This window comes from Hemitrygon akajei, chromosome 15, assembly GCF_048418815.1.
Source record: "Hemitrygon akajei chromosome 15, sHemAka1.3, whole genome shotgun sequence".
Classification (NCBI taxonomy): Eukaryota; Metazoa; Chordata; class Chondrichthyes; order Myliobatiformes; family Dasyatidae; genus Hemitrygon; species Hemitrygon akajei.
This window is the reverse complement of record NC_133138.1, coordinates 81,137,353-81,149,572: the sequence shown is the minus strand read 5'-3', so window position 1 is coordinate 81,149,572 and position 12,220 is coordinate 81,137,353. Positions and strand designations below refer to the sequence as shown.

Below are 12,220 nucleotides of genomic sequence, written 5' to 3'. Positions count from 1 at the left end.
TGTACTGGCACATCATTGCACGTGTTATCACCACAAGCCTGTGTTCTTCACCTGTCCTCCAGAACCCAGACTTTGACAAACGGTGTCTTGTCCAGGTGGATGCCTTAGGAGTAGATATTGGAGCGGAGCTCGCCCAAGAGAGCCTAGAGAAGAGCGACCTGTCGTTTACCTGAGCTGAGAACTCCTCCCAAGGTAATCAAGCTGTCCACCATTGAAAAGGAGTTTCTCACCGTTGTGGGTTGTTGACAGCCTCTGGTACTACTTCCATGGCCGGGAGTTTGACCACAGTGTTAGTATGGATTCAGACAATGAAGGACCAGAATGACACTGTGATACCTGGAGCTCCAACCCTCCTAATTCTGGGTCCACCATAGGGCAGGGAAAGGAAATGCTACTGCAGACTACTGTCTCGCTGCTGAGCATCATCACCACAGGAGAGGAGGGTGATATGATGGAGTGCACTCAACAAATGCTTTCCTTACACACGTGCATTTTCACACTAACATTGCCTTGTCATTCTGAGTGTACGCATTTCAATGTCTCCCCCAGCATATTCTTATAATAGGTCCTAAACGCAGCGGATGTGTTTGGATTGGCTTTATACTACCATACATAGTGGAATGTTCCCTTTCTTCAGTAATAACGATATGTAAATGAGTATATTTTGTTTGTATACTGTATTCAATATAGGTATTTCTGTTTATTTTATATGATTGTAACTACATTGTGAGGTGCATCGTCTTCTAATTCAGGTGTTGTCTCGTCTTTGTTGGTAATTAAAGATGGTACGTCCTGGTGTGGGAGTGAGAGACTGGGGCTGCCAGGAGTTCACACTAGACGAGAATAAGTATGGAGCTATTATTGTGATTACTGGTAGTTATCCTTTTGTAAATATTGGCAATATTTTCACTATTTTGTTAATTTCTGGAAGTTTGATTTTTGATGTACCTAATAAACACTCTTGCACTAAAGTGCTAAGCAACTTCAGCAATTTTTCCTTTGGTCATAACCCACATATCTAACATGCATATACACACGCGCGCACATATACATTTACATGTGCATATACACACACATTTACAAATGCATACACATACATATTGATGCATGCAAACACACATATACACACACATGCATGTATCATCCTCTATGGCATTGAGAGCAAGCATGCAGCAGGCTCTCCCTTTCCTGGAAACTAATGAATTGAAAGGAACTGCAGAAACTGATGACGTTTGGCATCAGTGGCATCCTAGGAGTTGCCAGTTAGCATTGAACTCAACAGAGGACTGCTTGAGGAACTCCAGCACTAGAGTTTACCTCAGAGGTTTACTCCCAAAGCCTTCCCAATGACTAGCAAAGCAAGTGGAGGCTTGAGATCAGAGTTTTCCTTCTCCTAGATGAGCTGCCAATCATGGCTGATAAGCCTCATCTTCCTAAACTGACTGGTTTCTCACACATTTCAGCACTTAAATACTGATTTCAGCTCACATAGGTGAATGAACAGTCATTGCTAGGTAAATGTAATTTTTATGTCCCTGTTCCTGCCAGGAACATCCTGAGATATGGGGAATACAGGCAGGGATGGGGGTTAAATGCAATGTTCAGTGTTTGTGGCCATCTCAATACCAAACACTGACTGAATCTCTCCATATATGACTGCACTCTACAGGCAGTATGGGAAAAATCAGAGACAGTCTGGCACAACAACTTAAACTTTGACAAACGGACTGACTGCATCTCGGTTTGGTATGGAAACACCCATACTCTTGAATGAAAAATCCTACACGAGGGTGGATTCAGCCCGGTACAGCCTTCTCAACCACTGACCACTTCTACATGAAATGTTTTCGTGGGGAAGCAGCATCCATCATTAAAGATCGTCTTTTTACGCTGCTGCCATCAGTTAGAAGTGCCTCAGAACTCGCACCTCCAGGTTCAAGAACAGTTACCCTCAACCATCAGGCTCTTGAACACAAGGGGATAACTACACACACTTGTCCATCCATTGAGATGTTCCCACAACCAATGATCTCACTTTAAGGACTCTTTATCTTGTTATCTCATGTTCTCATTATTTATTTATATTTGCATTTGCAGTAAGCAGGGTGTCTTCAGCACTCACTCTTTTCCTGATCCTGTCAGTTACTATTCTATAGATTTGCCGAGAATGCCTGCAGGAAATGAAACTCGGGTGATATGTGGGGACAGAAATGTACTCTGATAATAAAATATTACTTCGAACTTAGAAAATAGAAAGGACTTGAGCAAGAGAAAATAGCATGCAAATAATTTTGATCATTTGAATATGAGCTTGTCAGATGTTGAGATCAAAATTACTGTAGCAGCTCTTTTAACTCATGACTCATTGATGCAACTTTGTTTTTATGACCACCCTTGGTCCTGTATCAGTACCAGTTGAAAGTATAATGGCATAGTGTTTAAGTTCCTGGACCAGCAGCCAGAGTTGTGTGCCACTGATCCTTAATTCCCAGCTTAAATCCAACTGCAAACAATGAACGGTGCAAGCATATCCCCACACCTTCACAGCAATTCAGATGAAGGATCTTGACCTGAAATGTCAATTGTCTACTTGCCTCCACAAATGCCGTCTGATCTGCTGAGCTCCTCTGGCAGTTTATGGACATCTAATTGCCAATAATGGCTGCATCAGGTGAGAGAATACAACAATGTGATTTCACCTGGGAATGATCAATAATCCCCTTTCATCCTGCATATAATTAATATTGAATCATTGAAAATAAAACAAAAATAAATAGAAGAATGTGGTGTCAACATCTACAAAAATAATAAGTATTCTATTTTTTCTTGTAATGTTATACTGTGAATGTAATCAGTGGATGCGTAAATCAAGCTTTTGTATATATTGTTAAAAAGAATGAACACAATTCATTAGAATTTCATTTCTCTCTTTGTCCACTGGGTGGCGACTGAAGAACAGATCTGCTAAAAGCCTAATCATATGATCTTACCCTGAAAGTTTACGCAAGGGAGTCGAGGTTACTTTGAGGCAGTGAAAACGCCAAACAATTGCCTTTCCAAATGTGGAAAGCTAACTTTAAAATATGGAGCCTGCAGCATGTGGTGACGGAATAGTTATTAGCAAATGTTCATACACCTTTGTGCTAAATTAGCAGTGTTGCTTCAATTCCTCAGTGCAACAATTCCACAGTAGCGGTCTTAAAATAGGTTTCCTGTCTGCTTCACCCCTCTTACTTTCAAATTTACACAAAAGCCTACAGGAACACTGTCATATCCCTAAAGTGACAGAAAAGGCCGAGTGCTCAGCTTCTGAGGCTCATACCAGGTTAAAAATCAGTCATAAATGACTTGGAAATACAACATCAGCAACTGAAAAAAAAAGACAAATGCAACAGTGTCCTTGGGAAGCTATATTTGCATAAATTTATTAGTTGAAGACATGTACGGTAGATACAAACATAATTAAATACAAGAAACAATTTCTAAACATCAATCACCTTGGTAATGTTGTCCTTACACATTTTAAAAACAGCATTTTGGAAGAAAATGGAAATTAAAAATCATCAGCTGTTCAAACCTCATTAACTAGAGAATTTAACTTTCCTTTTTTTTTTATAAAAAGATTACAAAGAAACTGCACCTACTAATATGAGCAACACACCCGGCACATCCTGGAACAGACTCAAAACAGCCTCCCATACCCTTTGTCTGCACATTGTGAAATAAAACCCATTACCAATAGGAAGGAAAAAAAAGCAAAGCGTTAGATATTTTAAAAGAGCAATGTATATATATCTGATGAAGAGATTGCCCCCTTCAGTTAATGAAACTTAAAAAGAAATAAAATGATTGGAATAGGAACCCATTCTAAAGCTGAATGAAGTACATTTTTATCTGTCTTATTTGTTTGATTGAGGCCTGCCCTGTAGAGCCCTGCTTAAAAATATTTCCATTGCATTGCTCTCAATTACAAAGACCCTCGATGTGTTTTAAATATACAACACAATCTACCAACCGTTGATAATTCTGATTTAAAAAGACAACCCATCTTGATCAACCTGTTGCTTTGAAAGAAGATCTGTTTAGTTCTGCATCTAAATGAGTTCTTATTAATAATCTTCACTTGGATAGTAAATTTCACTCTGAATACCTTGGTCTTCTGAAATTCTATGATAGAAAGAACACCAGCAGGCTTATTGTATTTAAGAGACACATCCACTGAGGACAGATGCTTTGGTGCTTCATTCAGCCCAGGGGAGGGTGACGAGGAACCAGCTTCAGCCTGGGATATAGTTTAGCCAGACTTTCCTGATGAGAGGTTTCATGGATGGATATGGCTACTGGTAGGTTTGGGGGCTTCGCTGGATAACAAAAGGGATAATTAACCTGTGCTAAGGTATCTTTTTCTGGCAAACACACCATTTACAAGCAAGGTCTTCTAGAACCAAAATGGGTGCCATTGTCCAAAGTGGATATGGGAGTATGGAAATAGGGTGCTGTTTTTTTTAATATATTCTATCCCAGATGCTTATAAATGCAATTCTCTACATGTTTGGATCCTAAAAACATGAAGTATTGGAAGCATTTGTTCAGGAACCCTTGAATCTGTTAAACATTCCATCAACACAGTAAGGGAAATAATCCGGAAGTGTTCAAAGAACCACGTTGCTGCTGTACTGCTCGATGACTGGATTTTCACTATAACTTCTGTGGAGTCCTTTCTAAAGGGTTCATGGTGATTTTAATACAATACCTCATGGTTTTAACTAGCATGGAGTTGAGAGGTAGTGTGTGTGTTAATGCACACATACAGGCAAGCAGCAAAATTTAAGTGTGAAAGCACTTTAGGTCTTTGAAACAATGCAATGTATGTCTTGACAAGCCAATTGTCTGAAGATTCAGCAGCATGCACAATATTTGAAATGAATACACATCAAAGGCTGCTGTTCTGTAAAAGGATGCACTGATTACAGTATAATAATATAAAACAACGGGAAATTTTACAAATTGTTTTTGGCAAATTGGAGAGTTGAGAGATCAGTAACAATTGAACGTTTCACTATCCTGCCTGTCCCCACTGTGAATGGAACACGCACATGGCCACTCCCCCCACTGTAGTAGATCATTCAAGTGCAGAAGGCCTCACAGTCAACTCCAACCCTAATCTCAGCCATCACATATGGTTGTTCACTGGCATCAGTAGGACGCTGGATTAGTCCCCTGCTCTAAAAGCTCTCAGATCACTGATACATTAAATTTTCACCAGCTGAAGGATATATTACTGTACAAAACTTCGATATTTGTGATTGCAGAGTTTACAAATTGACAAAATCGAATCAACTTGGACAGATATTGATATAACACCCCCCCCCCCCATTAGCAGAAACAAGTTTTGAATCAACCAATTCATCTACAAAATCCTTTGACTTCTGCTAAATTCTATTAAGGGCCCATGTGATGCATTGTTCACACTTTTCCTCCTCCCTTTCGACAAACGTGAAAACTGTTTTAATCCACTGTAAAATAATGTTTGAAGTATAGTAACAAACAGGTTGAACACTTGTATTTCAGAGTGAATGACCTGCCTCTTGACCGATTTGTTAGACATGGTAGACGTCTGGCATTACAGCCAGCCACCAGTCTCTGAATTGCTAAGAACTGGGTGGTTAGCATGGGTTACTGCACTGCCACTATTCCACAAATTCCAATTAAATTGCACTATTTCCAGCAGAATAGTAACCACATTGAAAGGTGGATAACTGCCTTCAAAAATATTCATCAAGCTCCCTCTCTCTCACACACAAACACAAGAAGCCAACACTGGCCAGATGCAGTGGTTGTGTTCCTCTGCAGTTTCCACCCAAAACCTGCTGGCTTGGAAAGGGGAAGTAAGATTTTTCTTGACAAAGCTAATACATGCAATCCAAGCACAGAGCAACAAACTACCTAAGTTTCAACAATAAACATTAAAGAGTACAGATTAGATTATCACATGCACATCAAAACATGCAGTGAAATGTATCGTTTGCATCAAGTCAGAACTGCAAGGATAGTGTTGGGCAGCCCACAAGTGTCGCCATGCTTCTAGCGCCAACATAGCACGGCCACAACTCACCGTCTCTAACGGTACATCTTTTGGAATGTGGGAGGAAACTAGAGCACCCGGAGATAATCGTGTGGTCACGGGGAGTACCTGTAAAGTCCTTATAGACAGCAGTGGGATTTAAACCCTGATCTTACAGCTAGCACTGTAGAACTGTTATCACTGCTATCCCATCATGCTGCCCCAATAAAAGAATCAAAACACTTCCACTAAATCAGGAACCACCTGAAGGAAGGGACTAAACGTAAACCAAAACTATTTTCCCTCAAATTAAAGACTCAAAAAAAATTAAGATTACATGTAAAATATGAATTTGTTATGACAAAGCAGAGCTTGTTAAAAGCATTTAACAGGTGACTGTAATCATTGCAACCTTACTATCAATGGGTAAAACCTGATGGCTTAAGGCTAAATAAACAAGACATATTAAAGCAATAGCAAAGTAGCTTTCTCATCAATAAAGGCTTGAGGCACTGTCAAAATTCAATCCAAAGTAATTTTATTTTTCATGTAGGACAAACAGTTAAATTTTTGATTTTTTTTTGCAATGTTTCATCGTTATGGCATGATTTCTTTCTTCCCCCACCCGCCCTTCCCATTCTCCTTTCTCTCCTCTCGCTCTGTCTCTCGATTCCCCTCCCTTCCTGCTGCGGACTTCAGCTGAGCGAGGTGATGTTTGAACGGCCGCCAGGAGGCGCAACAATGCGGTGACCACTGCGACGAGGGCCGTCATCCACTTGAGCTCCTGTATACGAGAGGATCAGAAAAGCATGAAGTGAAGAGGCCTCTAGGATAGACGGACTCCCCTTTGCCCACATTCTACACTGCGAATACTGCCCTAACTGTAATTGGCAAGACCTGGGGTGTAGGTAGTGTAATGAGTGATGGGAATATGGGCAGAATAAAAGGAACAAGGGAAGGATTACTGCAACAACAGATTGTTGATGGGCAGAAAGGCCTGTTTCTGTGCTATAACTCTACAACTCTACCTTGACATTTCCATTTTCCTCTATGACATAGGAGGCTCTTTGACCTATCAAGTCTATGCTGGCTCACAGAGCAGTTCCACTCCCCCGCTGACATCCCCTGAAATCTATCCCCCCTCACACTCACCGTCCCCCACTCGGGTCTACTTATATTCGCTAACTAACCTCCTGACTGTGAGTCTTTGGGATGTGGGGGAGATCCAAACCATCACATGGAGAACATGTAAACTCCACACACAAAAAGATCAGGATCCAACCCATGTTGCTGGAGTTGAGAGACAGCAGCTCCTCTTCTTGCCCCACTGTTTCATCCAACCCTGCCAACGTACACCAGGTAACTCCGCCCTTTGCTGATGTCAGTTACATTTCTCTGGAATCAGGGCAAACTTCCCTAGCATGACCTGTTATACTCTTGACAGCATGCACACCATTCAGCTGCCAGTTCTGCAGCTTCAACCAGCAATGCCCATCAAGTGCCAGGAATGAACTGGTCTACTGCACTCTAAGATCCTAAGAATCTCTTATGTGATCAGCTCTGTTCTTTTCCCCCTCCCACTTCTCAATGGAATCTATCTCCACTTATTAAAGATAAGCTTTCTTCTGCTCCCTGTCCTCCCACTGCACCTTCGCCACCATTACTTATACTCAAGTAACAATATGTAGGATTGCAGCTTGGTTTTCCTCAAGGCCAAATAATTCTAGGTCAAAACAAGTTCTGGTAATTCTTCAACACAAGAAGAAACAGCAGCAGCTGTTTGCCATTTGCCCCATCATTCAGTAAAGCCATGGTTTGTCTGCTATTTGCCCTCAATTCCACCTTCCCAAATGAATGTCATACTCCTTGAACATACGTAATGACACAGCATTTGAAGTGGAACACTCTGAAGACACACAACTTGCTGAGGAGAGAAAGAATCTTCCGTATCACAATGAGTGATCAGTTACCCTGAGATGATTCTTCCCAGTTCCATTCCCATGCCACTTACCTTGTTTTGCTTTGCGCAAAATCCTACCAATGTCCAAATCAGCAGCTCCTGAGAAATGGAACTGGGTAGTGACAGTGCTTGGTTTTGTGTGCTGTCTATCTTCATGGATTATATCAGGTCATTGAAATCTGATATTCTTAACACACGATAAATAAATTCCCCAGGTCTCCAGGACCCAAATATTTCTTTTTATGTTTAAACTTGTTTGTTCCATACCTGCATTAGATTTTGTTAACCCATCAGAAGTTCTTCCTATTGAAATGAACGGAAATATTTAATTGACAATGGCACAGGGCCAATTTTCTGAAGGGTTCAAGTTTATACACTAATTACAGCTTCAAATGATCATATTTAGTGATATTTTTGCTTTCATTCACCAAAATATAATAGCTTTTCAAAGTACATTCAGGTATTTTAGCAAATAATATTTTTCTAAGCAGAAAAATGAATCTAAATTTTATTTTAATTAAAAGGAACTTAAAAACACTTTAATGTAATACAATGTCCCAAGGCATCAAATAAAACGAGATTTAAGACCAAGTCCTGATAGATTTCACCCTTTCTCACGCCATGGCACAGCAATAGCCTGAGAGGTGACTTAATCCTTGGAACCTGTTCAGTAGCAGGGAGTCAGGGACACTGGGAAGGCCCACTGGATCTCCAGCTTTGTAGTTAGTGGACCTCACTTCCTTAAACATGCCAGAAGCAATTGAGTCTATCAGATGAGTTGGGGGGAGTCATGCAGGTGGGGGTGGGGGGGGGGGGGGAGTTCTAGACTCAGTATTGGAAGTCCTCACTCAGTAGTGAAAAAGCCCAGAGAAATAATCCTGAACCTTCTGGTCTCACATTACCATAAGAATTAAGCTATTTGGCCCATCGAGACTGCTCTGCCATTTCAACATGGCTGATCCATTTTCTCTCTCATATCCAATCTTCTGCCTTCTCTCCATATCCTTTCATGTCCTGAATAATCAAGAATCTATCAACGTCTGCCTTATATGTAAATGAAGACTTGGCCTCCACATTCCAGAAATTCACCAGTATTTGGCTAAAGAAATTCCTTCTCAGCTCCATTCTAAAAGGACACTATTCTATTCTGAAGCTGTGTCCTCCGGTCTTAAGACTCCCCCACCACAGTAAACTACCTCTCCACATTCACTCTATTGAGGCCTTTCAACATTCAATAGGTTTCCAGTGAGTGGAGGCCCAGAGCCATCAAACACTCCTCATATGAAAAGCCTTTTAACCCTGGGATCATTTTCATGAACCTCCTTTGAATCTTCTCCAATATTAGCAAAACCTTTCTTGGATAAGGGGCCCAAAACTCCAAATGAGGCCTCACCAGTGCTTATAAAGACTCAACATTACATCCTTGCTTTTATATTCCAGTCCTCCTGAAATGAATTTTAACATCACTTCCTTCTTCACCACTGACTCAACCTGCAATTTAACCTTTCAGGAAAGCTGCACAAGGTCTCCCAGGTCCCCTTGCACCTATGATTTTTAAATTTTCTCTTCATTTACATGACCATTTACGTCCTGACACTGTACTCCATCTACCATTTCTTTGTGCATTTTCCAACTCTGTCCAAGTTCTCTGTAGCCTCAAACTACCTGCCGCTCCACCTATCTTCGTATCATTCACAAACTTTGTCATGAAGTCATCAATTTCGTCATCCAAGTCAATGACATACAATGTAAAAAGAAGCAGTCTCAACACAGACCATCGTGGAACACCACTGGTCACTAGTCACCAGAAAAGGCTCCCTTTATTCCCACTCTTTGCCTCCTACCAATCAGCCAATTCTCTATCCATGCTATTATCTTTCCTGTAATACCATAGGCTCTTAAGTTGTTAAGCAGCCTCATGTGTGGCACCTTGTCAAGGCCTTCTGAAAATCTAAGTACAGAACATCCACTAATTCTCTTTTGTCTATCCTGCTTGTTATTTCTTCAAATAATTCCAACAGATTTGTCAGGAAAGATTTCCCCTTGAGGGAGGAAATAATACTGATTACAGCCTATTTAATGATGTGCCTCCAAGTACCCTGAGACCTTATCCTTAATAATCGACTCTTAACATCATCCCAGCCACTGAATCAGAGTAACTGGCCTATCATTTCCTTTCTTCTCCCTCTCCCCCTTATTGAAGAGTGGAGTGACATTTGCAATTACCCAGTCTTCTGGAACATTCTTGAATCTACAGATTCTTGAAAGATCATTACTAATGCCTCCACAATCCCTTTAGCCACCTCTTTCAGAACCTTTGGGTGTACATGATCTGGTCCAGGTGGTCTCCATCTATCTCCATATGAATTGGAGATCAAAGGATCAGAGGGTCCTTCCTGTGAGACAGAATCACCTGCCAATACTTTTTGGCCTCTACAGGAAGACTAGCTACTTGAATGAAAGGAGATGGCAAAGGACAGAAAATTACGAGAGGGAAAAGAAACACATATATAAAAAAACAAGAAGGAAGCTCACTGTAAATGACAGCATTTAAAAGTAATTTCTGTAAAAGGAAAAGAATACTCACCAAAGCTTGAAGTGAAGTGACTCTCGCCTTCACAAATCATGGACATTGATCCAAAGCCACCAGAAACTGACTAGATAGTTTCCAGGATGCCTGCCCTTGGAAGACATCCTACTTTTATTTCCTGCTTCCTGCACAGTCTCCTCACGGAAATCTTTTACTTCCTCTCTACTCTGAAGGCCAATTAGAATTTTGCCGATCAAAACAGATAAGCAGCTTCCCACTTTGAGCTGACACCCATCTATCTTACAAGCACGCTTGCCAAGATAAACAATAACCCAGGTTCTTCTTTCTCAGACAGTAAATAATAATTGTAAAACCTATGAAGACCGGAATTGCTTTCCACTCAAGATGTTAAATTACATGGAAGTATAACTTCATCGGAGGAGTACCTAAAATCTCATTTTCCCTTATAGGCTATATATATTATCTGGGAGTAAGTCTGGCTTTTGGCAAAGTTCAGACTGGGACGTGACTATATGTATATCACTAATGAGGTGCAAGGTAATCCACTCTGTAAAATCCTTACATCACACTGTCCAATACATGCTCAGTGAGTTCTGTATTATCTCGGCCAGGTGAGTTTAGCTACCATCACTGCACCTCCCATCAAGTTCAGGTACTTCTAATCAAGACAGCCCACGTCACTAACATCACCTCCCAAAATGAGCTACGGAACCTGACTATCACTGCAACAGCCCATCGTCCCCTCCGGCAAAGGAAAGGAGCACCTGTGTGACACTTCAGGTGAGATATTCTGCAATAGGTACTGCACTATCAGGAACCATCCACTGTGTTTGAACCAGCTCTTTAAACGGTATCCAAATAAGTTCATCTACTGTTCTTTCCACACTGCCCCTCACAGTTCTTACTTTAAAATATTCCTCTTTCATGGAATCTGCTTTCAGGCAATGCATTCCAGAACACATGCACCTCCCTATCCAAAAATATGTTGCCGCTCATTTCACCAATTAGTTGAAAGTTGTGTTCCCTAGTTAGCAATTCTTGTGCTAACAGAAACTTTCCAGCAAAACTCATCATAAATTTTGAGCATATCTACTTCATAACAAACCCAGATTCCCTGCTGTCTCCACATAACTAATTCCTTAAGCATTAGAATCATTCCGCTCTGAACCTTTTGCAAAGCCTAGAGATCAGCTTTAAATTGTGATGCCCAGCATTGAAAGCATGAAGCGAAACTTCGATCTAACAGGTGCTTTTACAAAGACAACTATAAAAGCAACTGCACACTTCTAATCTGTCAAGTACTCTTAAGGTAAAGGCATCCTGCTAGGCTTATTGGTATATTTTATCAATGCAGTGCATTGTACATTGATAGAAGAATCACAGTTGAAAACGTTGGAGTTGCAAATGTTTCCTTCGATGCTGAGTTCTTACCGGAAAGGCTGAAGCCAGACTGGTGTAGATTTCGAACTGGTTGGGGCTGTTTCGAAGGGGATGTCTTGGCTGATGCTGAGGGAGTTCCTGCTTTAGGGGTCCCTAGGTCATACACTGGACCATCATACATTCCTCTGGGTACACCACGCACCTGTGCCAACTTTGGAAAGATAAAGGAATGTATTAGATGAAGACTGCAGAAAGGATCAGATTA

The 12,220-nt window shown here is 40.9% G+C and overlaps 1 protein-coding gene across 3 annotated transcripts in view; it reads right to left on the bottom strand.

Moving 5' to 3' along the window:
- Window positions 1–3,397: 3,397 nt before the first annotated feature.
- Window positions 3,398–12,220, bottom strand: part of LOC140739502 (dihydropyrimidinase-related protein 3-like) — a 223,962-nt gene continuing 215,139 nt past the window's right edge. For 2 of the 3 annotated variants that reach the window (XM_073067856.1, XM_073067858.1), the window contains exons 13-15: window positions 12,007–12,166; window positions 8,292–8,327; window positions 3,398–6,848 (exon numbers count right to left, since the gene is read on the bottom strand). In XM_073067856.1, coding sequence (XP_072923957.1) covers window positions 6,760–6,848; window positions 8,292–8,327; window positions 12,007–12,166 — 285 coding nt within the window. In that variant the 3' untranslated portion in view covers window positions 3,398–6,759. The remainder of the gene's footprint in view (window positions 6,849–8,291; window positions 8,328–12,006; window positions 12,167–12,220) is intronic. The other variant, XM_073067857.1, reaches the window with a different exon arrangement.